The 13773-nt window shown below is 39.9% G+C and overlaps 1 protein-coding gene and 1 long non-coding RNA gene across 4 annotated transcripts in view; one reads left to right on the top strand and one right to left on the bottom strand.

Annotated features, from left to right (window-relative positions):
* LOC145553123 (uncharacterized) overlaps positions 1–13773 on the top strand; it is a 124141-nt gene that overhangs the window by 78980 nt on the left and 31388 nt on the right. The window lies entirely within an intron of this gene.
* Positions 5610–8373, bottom strand: zic3 (zic family member 3 heterotaxy 1 (odd-paired homolog, Drosophila)). The gene is made up of 3 exons (XM_008420726.3): positions 7264–8373; positions 6392–6555; positions 5610–5930 (listed from the first exon to the last, which is right to left on the bottom strand). Exons 1-3 carry the CDS (start codon positions 8252–8254, stop codon positions 5748–5750), a joined length of 1338 nt encoding a protein of 445 aa, XP_008418948.1. The 5' UTR covers positions 8255–8373; the 3' UTR covers positions 5610–5747.

The following is a 13773-nucleotide window of genomic DNA, read 5'->3' on the forward strand; positions in this document are numbered from 1 at the left end:
AGTGAAGTGAAGAAACCTGAACATCTTCCAGGGATTTGACAGCAGTGCGGTGAAGTTCAGACATGTACGCGATGTCCCCAGCAACAAAATAATAATAATAATAATAAAAAAAACAGTAGACAAAAAAAATAATAATAACGGGAGAGAAAAAGTCTCGGCTTCAGATCAAAGGCCTCGCAGCAACTCTGTCCCACTCACTACGAAGCACTTAAGTCCTGCATTAAGTACCGGATAAAACCTCAGATGTAAATAAACAGACTTGCATCTGAAGCTCTGGCTTTTTTTTTTCTTTCTTTCTTTTAACGCACTGAATTACCTTACTTTAGAACCTGGAGATTCAGAGATGAGGTCTGCATAAGACGCATTGCGTTCCTCTAATCAGTAATTTATCAACGCGAAGCAAATGATCAGGTAAGGTTATTATTAAGATCGCCTCCTCCGTTGCGTGACAAAAGGCTGGAGACTTGCTTGTGTGACTTTATCCTCTTAGAGCGCGCTCTCCCCGCTTAGCCAGCAAATACTCTGCGGCTGAGGAGACACGGGGAAGGTAAAGGGATGGGGCTGTCCAATCAATCCCATATTAAACTTGAGCGGAAGGCGCGTGCTGGAGTGCACCTCGGTTCTATTTTTTTTCCCCCCTCAGTGCAGAGCACAAAGCCCTCCCTCCCCCCCACCCCCCCCCCGCCCCCCTTTTCCCTGCAGCTCCTCTGCCACAAACAGAAGAGAGGGAGTGAGACAGATTACAGGCAACTGCGCGCTGCCAGTCCGCGCACAGCAGCCAAGCAGTCCAAAGCAACTAAATGAGGGCTTACTCGAGCTGCTGTAGTTGGATATTGTCTATGTGTAACAATGCTTTCTGATCCATTGAGAATCTTGGGGGAAAAAAAGGGAGCCTTTTATGTATTTCTTCATTCTGGAATGAACCGTCTGCTCTCGTCTCGGTGTAACAACGTGCAACACTTACGGTTTGACCTAAATCCATATTTATCTGCTGTAAAATACCGAGGAGCTATATAAAGATGGGAATATGCAAAGTTTTTAGTCATCATATTAAAACATTTCTGGCGCATCCCTCTATTCTGACCCCCCGTCTGCCGGTTAAGCACCTTTCCCAAAGTGCGTGCGTGAAAAAGTGCGGCTTCCATGTGCCCCCTTCTCTGGGAGAGAAACCGGGTCTCTGTTATTTCACGTCACGTTGTCTGAGAGGAGGAACTTGAAATGTGCGACTAGACGAGCAGAGAAGGGAGGGAGGCAAAGCAAAAAAAAAAAAAAAAATGAAGGAGGGGGTGGGGGGGAGAGGGGAGGGACGGGGGGGGGGGGCCAAGGAAAAGAAAAGAGGAGGGGGGAAGAGGAGGAAGGGGCGAAAAGAAATGAAATCAAACGGAGAGCGAGGGGGTAGAGCGCTTGCGCAAAAAAAGAATCAAAAACAGAATTTGAGTCACAGCATATAAATCTGTTCACGGTTAAAGGATTTTAATGCTCTACCGAAAAGTACATTAATGTAAAGCAGCAACAAAGCTCCACAGATTTAGCAAGGCAGAACACTGACTAAATAATTATTTTCTACTGATAGAAATTTCAGCGTTTTGCATCAACTTTTATTTTAAGTCGCTTCAAATTTCAAGTTACCCTGTTGTAATCCTCATTACTTCGCCCACTGATGCTTGTTTGTCGTGTTGTGGTGCCTCATTAATCGGTTGTGGCGGAGCCACTTTTGGCAACGTTCCCCACTCCACTGCCATGGTCACGCAGGGTCCTCAACTTCCCTTCTTCGGGTCTGCAAGTCAAGATTATTTCACAGAAGTATTATCAGGGGCTCCACCAAGGGGGGCTGCTGGGTGCCATGTGTGTGTAGGAGCTTGAAAACCTAACAGTTTGTTAGCTGTTTAAATAAACAGAGATTTTTCAGTCAGACGTACATTTTAAATTCCACCACATCGTACTGCTGTAGCTTTTGGTTTTGTTCTCCTATCTCAAGGTTATTACTGGTCCCCATTTAGCCATAACTTAAAATGCCTATAGTGTTATTTGAATTTGTCTTATAAGGAAAAAACAACATAGACAAGAATAATTCTTTTATTTGTTTTTATTCCTACAAATTAGCAGTTCCATGTGCACATTTCTGTTCATTTTTAAAAAATAGAAATATGTCTTATTTAGCTGCAATTTATTTTATTTTTGAAATCATGGATGCTAAATTAGGCGGCGGTGCTAGAGATAGCATGTTCTAACATCTCAGCTTTATGGTACATATGTTGACCATAGACTGTTAGGATGACTTTTTATTATATATTTTCAGTGGACTTAAAATTCATGCTTCACCAAAGAAATCTAGCTAAAAATATATATAATGGTGTGCCAATCCTTCATTATTATTTTCTCCTATCCGGCCACTCATTCAAAACTGTTAGGATAAACCAATGATCATTTTTACAACTTTTTAAACATCACTAAGAGAAAACACAAACGCACATTTTGTTGTGATAATTTTGTTCTGAGACTCTCCAACGCTTCCACTCGGGCAATGGCCACCTTGTTGAATTTCCTAAGCTCTCCCTGGACGGACTGCTTTACACGCATCCGTTGTTTTGTGTATGTGCATTTAAGAAAGGGACGACATTTGATGAATTGTAACATGTTAATTTTAATATGTTTCACTTTTTGCCTTAAAACGCTGTTTTGAACGTGTGTCGGTCACTCCTGATGTGTCGGTCACTCCAGTCAAGTGATATCTGGATCGCAAATGTAGGTAAAATAAAGGGAGAGCCACAGCATTTTAAAATCATACGTGCCGAAATAGTTTATTGTAAAATTCTGCTCTGGCTTTTTTTTTGCTTTGGTGTGCCACCCCTAGATTATTATTAGTGGTCCCCCATCTGGCCATCCCTCAGAAAACTTCCTCACGGCGCCTGTGATTAATGTTATTATTCTCTAAGGATCAGTTGGAAAGTAAAAAAAAAAAAAAAGTATTAATTAAAAAAAACACTGAAGAAACTTTTCTCGTGATAAATGTTTTGTACAGTTTACTGCTAATCTCCAAAACTGTCGGTCTCTAACTTGCTTTCCAAATATTCCCACACATAATGCGCGCGCACGCTCTCTCTCTCTCTTCTTCGCTCGCTCTCTCTCTCTCTCTCTCTCTCTCTCTCTCTCTCTCTCTCTCTCTTTCTCTCTCTCTGTCTCTTGCCCTCGCACACACGCACAAACACAGACCCACACACACACACACACAATCAAGATACTAAGATGGCGCCTAATCAGTGTCAAGTTCAAGTGACTCCCACAAGTCTAATGCAAAAAGCATTTCACACAGTGTCTGCTGTACAGAATGCAGCGTGCAGAAACAACGTGATGCTAATAATAATAATAATAATAATCAAGGTGGCAGTCCGAGAGTCGCTTTTTTTCATAATGTTTGTTTTTAATTTCAATCAAAATTTCCGTTCACATTTGTTCATAAATAGTTGGCAGAACAAACCAACCAACATACAGTAGCCTAAAAAGTACAAGGAAACGTCTGACTCTAGGTAGGCTCTAAGCGCATATAGGCCTGCTTGTTGTAACATAGTTTGCCTCGATGTGGCACAGTGACACAGTTCATCAGTGATACAGTTTTGCTCTTCAGGAATAACTCGGAGTGTGACCCATTTTTTTCCCCCCTCCCAGAAAGTGTTACAACATCACATTCTAGCTGTGTTTTTATACATCAGATATTTTCCTCTGACCTCTGGACATGGGGGCAGGAAGGTGGCGGGAATAAGAAAATGTACTTCTTTTTTAAATTAAGGTATAGAAAATAGCATATAAAACATATACTCCTTAAATTATTTAAATAAAGTTATTTCATATATCACTGTCAAGAGGTACCGTTTCACTTTTTTACATTTTATTTTTTTAAAAGTAGTGCTGGTGGTCTGAAAATTGTTCTCGTAAGAGTACAATATACTTGGTGTATGCATAATATTTAATTCTTGAGAATAGGTTACAATGCAATGCTGTAACTCTTTTTGTCGCCACTGAACGTGTTCTCCCTCCAATTTCCCTTCCACTAATTTTTTCTTTTTTTTTTTTTTTGTTAAACACAACAAAAAGAAAAAAAGTCATCTTGACAAGTTATTCACACACAAAAAAAAAACAAGCAAAAATGTGTAATCAAAACTGCTCTATATGCAACACCACAACAAATAACACGATTTAGTTTCACAGAAGAGTTACATTTAAAACAATGCAAGCTGACAGACAAAAAAAACATAACTTATTTTATTTTTGAAGATACTGTATCGTGACAGTTCAATTGTTGCCGATGCAGACATTTAAACAGAGGCTACTTCGCACAAAGACATTTGCTGGAACTATAAAGGTCGCCACACAGGCGTATTTTTTCGGGTGCTTGACCCCCTCAAATTGAAATGAATACTGAAAAATACTCGATTTGGATAATCATGAACTGCGCACAACTCGTCTAAGACCTGTATATATAGGAGTGCAATAGGCTGATGGGTTCATTCTTTTTTTTTAAAAAAAAATCTTATTTTCTCCTCTAAGATTTGACATCTATTTCTGATCCTATAAAAGAAAAATCCACAAAAAAGTTTAAACTGAACCAAATATATAAACAGAACCGCTTTGTAGCTTTTCAGCTCAACTGAACTCAGTTCTAGACAGTCAATGTTTTTTTTTTTAATACATGTCAATGGTCTCATAAGGAAAATAAAAGTGACTGAAATATCTGCAATATATATAGACAAATCCATAATATTCATATAGATGTTTTTTTTTTCTATTCGGTCCAAATAAGACACATGTAGGCCTATTGGTTAAGAAGAGGAAAACAGAAGGATACAATCGCGATGTTGGAGCTTAAAGAAGAGTTTATCATTTGTTCAATGTTAAGCTGGTTATGACCAAAAACTGTACAGATCTTGTTAGAAAAACATTTCCATAAATATCATTTAAGTTTCAGAACTTATACCCATAATTAAATTACAAATCGATAAATATGGCATCATGGATATGTATTTACAACGGTATAAACAAAAGGCAACGTTATATTCAACGGTAACAATCGTAAACCTAATACCACATGTCTCCACCTGAAAACGGACGTTGACAACAGATGCGACCCCATCAAACAAGGAAAAAAATACATTCACGAGTATAATATTTATTTAGGATTTTCAGGTTTTTTTTTTTTTTTAAATCTGCGTTCAAGTTCATGACAAAGACTTTGGCACGTTTCTTAAGACTGTTTTTGAAGTTTCAACAATCAATCGAAGGAGGCGACGTCACCGTCATATAAAACAGCGTGAAATAATCTTTCATTTTTTAATTACTTTTTTTTTCTTACTTAAATAAAAATTTGAGAAAATACATAAAATAAAAAAAAAATAAAACAAGCTTTCTGAAATCTGTAAACTAAAAGATTAAAAAGAAAAACCAAATTAAAAAAAAAATTATAATCACAAAGTTTATTTAGTCGTGGATGATTTGTTTTAAAACTGCGGAATAAAGTCTTTTTTTTTCGTGATCCTGAGAACGGACGTGGCCTGCTTGGTGCTGGCTTTTGCTCTCATCTCCATGTTGTTGTTGTTCCAGTCCCATTTGTTTGTATGTGTGAGTGTGTGTGTGTGTGTATGTGCGTGCGTGCGCAAGAGTGTGTGTGAGAGAGAAAATTGTTTTTATTTTAAGTCACTCCTCGTTCATCCTCATGGTCCAAACTGCAGGGAGAGGCTCCACTCCTCACGACTTCAAACATACCACTCGTTAAAGTTGGGCGGCAGTCCTTCGCTGTGACCAGGCGTGTTTTGCACGGCTGACGGCGGTGTTTTTGTCGGGTCCTCGGTGCTGGCTGAGACCAGCACCGGTGGAGTGGCCGATTCATATCCGGAGCTCGCTGCCGGGGAAGATTCCGAACCTTGAGACTCGTGTACCTAATGAAAAAATAAAAAATAAACACAAGGAAAGATAGTGAAATTGTTGTGGAATTACATACATATAACCTCCTCCCTTCTCCCCAACCCCTCCCCCCCCCACCCCTCACACACAGATACGTACAAATAAATGCGACTGGAACAACTAATAATATCCACGTTCAAAGCTGGACTATTTTTGAAATATTGCAGTAAACATATTAATTTAAACTTGAAATATAAATTAGAATAACGGGAAGACATTTTCTCTGTTGAGCACAACTTAGTTCTAAGTATTTACTCGTTGGCATCATATTTGTTTACACTCTTTTTTTCTTCTTCTTCTTTTCCAGCAATAAGATCTTAAGCAATGCCTCAAGTTGTCTCTGCAGCAGAGGAACGGGGGTGGTGGTGGTGGAGCGTGTGTGTGACTGCGTATGTGTGTGTTAATGTGTTTAAGGAGTAATGAAGACGTTAATTACCTTCATGTGTTTCCTGAGAGAGCTGGGGTGTGTGTAGGACTTGTCGCACACTTTGCAGATGTATGGCTTGTCTGACGTGTGCACATGCATGTGCTTTTTCCTGTCGCTGCTGTTGGCGAAGCGTCTGTCGCAGCCGTCAAATTCACACTTAAACGGCTTCTCACCTGCGGGATTAAACAAACCCACAGCACACCGTGAATCACGACTGCAACACACAAACAAAAAAAGAGAGAGAGATAAAAATCTCAACCCCCCCGATTGTAACACCCACCTGAAACAAAAAAAGAAGCAGAGACTGAGTTACGGTCTGCAGACTATTATATAACAGGGTAACCTACATTTATTCGGCGAGACGTGGATACGAGCTCCACTACTACACTCTGCTGCTCTGTCAGGCTTTATTTATTCAAGAGGCCTGCTCCCTCCTTCATTCAACTCCACTGTAGTCAACAATGAATCAACAGGGCAGCGTGCAACGGCTGAGCAACAATTATAAACACAGCTAGAAATTGATTAGTTGTCTGCTGCCATGGTAGTCTGACAAGCGAGCACAGAATCTTAATGAATCACACCAAACTTCCCGTCTCCAAACCATGCATGCGCATTGAGCAGAGTTAGCAGCACAACAAAGTTGCTAAAAGAGTTGTTTATGGTTTTTTTTTTTTTTTGAGCTTGCAGTCGATTTATGTAATTATTATTATTTTAGAAATGCAGTAGCTGTTCGGGAGCGTGAGGCGTGGAGCAAAGTTCGCAAATGGTTTTGGTAAACAACAAAAGCATGCTGCTGCTATGTAACGGCTGAACACACACATTTACTACCCGGGAATGACCCCGTGAATCTTTTAGGCGAAATAAAACTCTCTTATTCTTACCTGTGTGCGTTCTTTTGTGGATTTTCAGATTTTCCGAGCGGGCGAATATTTTCCCACATCCAGGGAACGGGCACGGGAACGGCTTCTCGCCCGTGTGCACGCGGATGTGGTTGACGAGTTTGTACTTGGCCTTAAAGGACTTGCCCTCCCTCGGGCAGTCCTCCCAGAAGCAGACGTGGTTGCTCTGCTCGGGGCCGCCGACGTGCTCCATGGACACATGCGTGACCATCTCGTGCATGGTACTGAACGTCCTGTCGCACGTCTTTTTGGGTCTATTCATCTGGTTCTCGTCTATCCATTTGCAGGACAGCTCTTGCTTGATCGGCTGCCGCATGTATCTGAAGAAGGCCCCCGGACCGTGGTGCGTCGGCACGTTCATGCCCATGTTCATGTTGATCGGGTGGTTGTAGTTGTGCAGCTGGGCACCGTACGGGTCCGTCCGGGGGCTCGCCACCGGCCGGTACGGGTCTGGTCTTCCGAAAATGTCCCCGCGTAAGCCGAGGTGCATCTGGCTGTTTACAACGTGTCCGCTCGGAGAAGTGTGGCTCACTCCCTGGTCGTGAAGTCCAGGGAACAACAAATGTCCGGGGTTGTCGGGGATCCCGGGCGGCCCGTGCAGACTCCCCGTCGAGGCTGCAAAGATCCCATGCTGGGCACTCGGAGCTGGGGACTCCCCGACGCCCCGGTTCCGGAAGAGAAAGTCCCGCGTCGAGTTGAACGCTCCCCCGCCATACGAGCCCACCTGCCCGCCGTGCGAGTGTCCCAAAGCGGCCGCGTATCCAGTAGCCTGCGGAGTGAAAGCTGATGTCTGGCTGGATGCGATGTCGTGCGCCACGGGGCTTATTTTGAAAGCCGCGGAGTGGGGGGAGTCAGAGAAGGGATTCAGTCCCAGACCCGGGTCCCTGTTCCCGATGTCGTGGTGCCGTGGCGTCCCGAAGCCCCCCACTCCTAACGATGCGAACTGCGGACCGCTATCTAGAAGCATAGTCATGAAGCTCGAAGCGAACTCAGGAGTCGGGTGGGAAACAGAAAATCAAATTAAAATCCAGTTTGAGCGGAGCGCGGTGGGCTTCAGACCACTGCGCTGAGATTTACCACGTTGAGCAAAAAAAAAAGATCCTAGAAATAAAAAAATAAAAAAAAGCCAAAAAATGAGGGGAAAAATCCTATGTAAAGGAGCTGGGAGGGAAAAAAAACTCCCGTTGACTGCGATCCGTGAGAAAGAGGATCAAACTTCCCCCCCTTACCAGGCTGATGATGTCCTTGGACTGATAAAGTCAATCACTCACTCCCAGAACATAAATGAACTCAGGAGGCAGTGCTACGGTGGCCAATCGGCGCTCAGCTACCCTTCAGACACGTGATCACCGAGAGTGGCGTTAATTGGCTGGATTTCATGTGATTGGCACTGTTTGGGATTGAAGATGGCAGGTCGTCTCACTGGTTGCGTGTGATTGGTTATTTCGGGCATTATTTTTGCAGGTATAACGGAACACTCCGGCGATCCCACATGTGTTAATGTGAGGCGCCTCACTCAATGTAATGCAGACGTGCTATGGAAAGAGCCGCAGAAACTTCCCCAGAATTAAAGAAAAAAATACAATTACGGAACTTTTCCTAACTTTTACCCACTAATACCGTATAAAGGAGAGTAATTTGCATTCTATCTATCTATCTATCTATCTATCTATCTATCTATCTATCTATCTATCTATCTATCTATCTATCTATCTATCTATCTATCTATCTATCTATCTATCTATCTATCTATCTATCTATCTATCTATCTATCTATCTATCTATCTATCTATCTATCTATCTATCTATCTATCTATCTATCTATCTATCTATCTATCTATCTATCTATCTATCTATTTTTATTTCATGAATTGGCGCATTTCCAGATTTTTATTTCTTTTTAAGAAAAAAAATATATATCCGGCGAAACATAGATAAAAAAACCAATAAATAAATTAATACATGCGTAAATAAATAGATAAATACTTTATCAGACATTTCAGTAATTGCAATCTAAATGTATCTGTCATTTAAATTTAAATGTAATTCATTAATTAATTTTTTTTGGCTTGGCTTAAAGCTGTAAAAGATGTCGTGCCACTGAGCAAGTTTCACAGGGTTGCCGCTGACTGACTCGCTGCAGGACACAAAATCTGATCAAGTTCAGAGACGCGCAGAGTGAGCTTCAAGCGGCGCTTTTTAGAAACTCCGAGCCTTTTTCACATCCTTTTCTCTCCACCGCCCTCCACCCCCTCCTCCTTCATCTCCTCCATCTCTCCTCCTCAATCTGTCCCAGGAAGGAGCTCTCACATTCTTTACTTTACAGGGCTCTGGACTCCCCAAAAAAAAAAAAAAAAAAAAAGAAAAGAAAAAGAAAAAAGAAAAAAGAAAAAAAAAATCAAGTCAGTTCTTCATTCTACTGTCGCCCTCGTCCCACCGCATTCCCTCTGAGAGCATTTCACCGAGAGAGAGTAATAGATTGGGGGTAAAAGAGGTGAGTTTGCTTCATGCTTATCTTTACTTTAGAAGAGGTCTATCTGGTGCATTCTAGAGAAGTTTTAATTCTACATTTTCATAGGGGTTTTAGTGCTCCATGTTTAGGCCCGTTTCTCATATGTTGATTCAGTTGTTGCAAAGAGCCGCGTACCTCCTTGGTTTCTTTCTCTTATTGCCATCTTGCATAGCAGTTCAACACTTGCGCTTTTTAGCACAAACTCAACAACTTCTCATGAAGCAAATCCACGAATGAAATTCACTTCATCGTTTTTCCTGTGTGTGTGTGTGTGTGTGTGTGTGTGTGTGTGTGTGTTTATAAGTGTGTCTCCCTCCTCGCTCCGTCTCACAGTTTACTCCCTCCCTGCACTCTCTCTCACACACACACACGCGCGCACACACACACTTTCCCTCTCTCTGACACCGCACACGTTGCGCGTTCACGCACACACACACACTCACTCACACACACACACATACACACACATTTATGCAGAGTTTTTCAAAAGGATCCCAGCATATGCACACATTCACATCTGCACACACGCAGATTTATTGCGACCTTCGGTGAACTTTAGGAAGTGACAAGCAGCCTGTTAAGTTTTCCTGTATTCCCTCCATATTTTACTGCCTTGTTGAAACGTGAAGGCTCCACACGCCGCTTTTAAATAAACGCGCCATGTGTTTACAGCCATATTATACTGCTATGGAATGATTAAGTGACACGGGTTAAGATGAGTCACAAATGTTGCCTTTTTGTCGGAGCTCTTGCTGTGGAAAGAAGAGGGGGAGCTGTCATCAACAAGACCAAATGTGAAGCAACTGTTGCTTTAGTGTTAAAGTTCTGACTTTTATTTATTAATCAATGAACCCTCACAAGTGGAAATGGGCGTCAAGCACATTTAAATTATAGTGAAAACAAACAGCACAAGTAGTGAATTTGTTTTTATTTGTCTTGTTCCTGCGTGGTGTGTTTTTAATTTCACCCGAGAGAAGCAGGGATACTTTGCGCCTTTTTTCCCAACTGAATCGTAAAACGTTACTTCAGAAGAAGCGCAAAAACAGCACAGGCTGCAGCCCTGCTTAATCAAAACTCTCTTCCTGACACTTTTAAGCGTGTCTATTAAATTCCAACGTGGGTAAATCTGATAAATAAATGCAATTAAAAAAAAAATAAAAAATCTTAACTCAATGTTTGCTCGTATTCAATTTAATTACATAAAATAACTCAATTTGCATGCAAACGATCAGTCAAACACATCCGAATTAAAAATCATGAATGACTAATTTTAGCACACGCAGGCGTGATGCAACGTGATGCATCTTCAGCAGGACTGCGGTATGTATAATTTTGTTTTATTTAGTCATCTCTGCTGGGATTACCTCACTGGGCGTTTGGAAAGCTCATTGGTTATAACATAATCTTCCCTCAACAGAGCATGCGCGTTACCTTAAAATATGAGAATATTTTCTGGTGTGCTTGCCCTGCCTGACTGTAGGCCCATGCTGTTGGAAAAGAGAACATAGCCATCACACTGTATGGTAAACAGCTCACATTTATATGCTTGTTGTAACTAGATGCAATATAGGCTGGGACATAAAAAGGTTATTTTTAATTAAAAAAAGCTGGATTCATGTTTTTTTTTTTTTTTTTTTTACCATAAAATAAAGTGGCCTATAGCATTTTCTTTTCTGGCAGAAAAGTTGAGGGATTTTTCTTTCCTTTTTTTTGTCCATGTTGTCTGGCCTGTATCCCATACTATGCTTGGCTCAGGCCACTTATGCAGTAGACAAGTTTGTGGACTTGAAGTTAACTCAATAATGACTGGACCAATATTAAATGTAGCCTGTACTTCTTTTTTTTGGATAAACTAAAGCTTGTCTAAGAATTACTTATGTTTGCGTTTTTACTGTAGAATGTGTGTTTTCACGTTTTTAAATATTAGAAATGATTTCTGTGTTTTCGAGGTGCAGTGAAAGAAAAAAAAATAGTCTGATTCACTGCTTTGCTATGGGATAAATGTTGCAGATAGTTCCGCTGTTATTTAATATCGCTTAAAACTGCACACGTTTTATTTTGCATATCAATATCAACATGAGTTGCTGCTGAGTTTAGTATTAGTTTTGCTTTCTCAGAAAAATCTCCACACCACAGAGGGAAGCTTGAAGGCTCGGGTTCTGCTCTTTCGTTCTATTTCACTCACAGGTTACATTTTAAATGTATTTTTTCTTTTTCTTTTAAACTTTTGAGGAATTTTAAAAATGTATTGTCATGCGTGGTTACGTTTATTTTTTCAAAAAATATCTAATTTTACTTTGTATTATATATATATATTTACACGTGTCACCTCCTACTATTTACACTTTTAAATTTAGCAGGTAAATTTATCAGGGAAGTTTTTTTACTATAGTTTATCGCTAACAATTTTTGTTTTTGCAATTCGATATTTGACTTTATCACATCTGCGTCGAACCCATTTCCGTGCGGTGTGTTGTCTGTGTTTCTTGAGCGAAATGTTGTAATTTTGCTCTTTTTGCCTCCTCTAAAATATTTTAAATATCGTATACAGTAAAGTAAAAACCTAACAGGCTCTCCATATATTGTCAGATTAGGCAGTCACTTGGGCTCTGAGTGACTGCACTTGGAATTTGCCTTCATATGGCTGATGGAGAGAGCTAATTGACTTCTTGCTGTGATTTACTGGAGCAGCTGTCCCCCAAATGGACTCATCCCAAACCTGTTAATTCATCTAAATTTCATAATGTGATGGCAACAAGGTGCACTGCCATCCCCACATTAATTACAATATCTCCACAACACAAACGGTTGCACTCATACATACACACATTTATTCCCGCAAAACATTAGCAGACATTGGAATCAGTTTCTGAAAAATAACAACAGATTTCACAGTAATACTAACGGCATGTTATAATTGACTTTTTTCAGAGCTAATGATATTAATCGCAAAGCGCATCATCTGTTCTAGTTTATTTTGTGCAAACCTGCATGATAACTGTTTATGTGTTTTATGGCTTTGTAAACAGTTTAATAATGTATAATAAAGTCTTATCACCTACTAAGGTTAAGGATATTGAACTTAATGAATTGTGAAAAGACTTTCTCAATGTGCTTTCAATTTATAGGTTTAGGTTTTTCCACCTTGTGTTAGAACCGTATTCTGTTTTGCTCCTACTTGATGCTCAATTTGAGGCACAGTAACAGAATCAGGCGGGACCGGGTCGTTACACATGTAGAATTATTCACTCACATAAATCACAGAGATATTTTGTGTCCAAAGGTCAGGAATATGTAATTTGTCTTGTTAACTAATCAACATGAATATTAGACTCATTTAGGAAAGCTAAATTAGTATAACGATATTTATATGAGTGTAATTCAAATTGCTTTCAAGAAAAATAAATGAATAAAATCTAATCAAATTATGATCAAAACCAGAAATGTATTTCCAAAATATTTGAAAAATGTGTATTTTGTGCTGGCGGAAATGTGTTGGAATACTTTCGGTTAATCTTTAGATATTTAAACTCGAGTGATTCTAAATCTAACCTCTTTTTGAAAAGCCTCCTCTTTATTTATTTTGTCATGTTTTAAGAATAAGGTATTCAACGAAGAAGCATAATAAATAAATGTAAAAACGTGACAATGCATTTTTTTTAAAATGATTTTTTGTAAATATGCTTGAAATTAAACTCTTTATCAAAGCTTTGAAACCATAACATTTCTCCAATTGTTTTGGAGAAACATGTAAAAATGTTAACATATGTTAATGGTTTCAGTTCATTATCATGTTTTACCCTGTTTTGTTCAGTAAGAAAAAAATATGAAGTAATTTTGATCTTTTCAGACGTGGATTTTAAAACTAGATATTTATTATTATAAGGCTTGAAGAGTTTCCCCCCTTTAGAAAAACATCAGTTTTCAGGCACACACACACATCAGCTGCCACGAATCTGTTACTGCAAAGGTGAAGCCAA

This window comes from Poecilia reticulata, chromosome 10 (genome assembly GCF_904066995.2).
Source record: "Poecilia reticulata chromosome 10, P_reticulata-male-v2, whole genome shotgun sequence".
Lineage (NCBI taxonomy): Eukaryota > Metazoa > Chordata > Actinopteri > Cyprinodontiformes > Poeciliidae > Poecilia > Poecilia reticulata.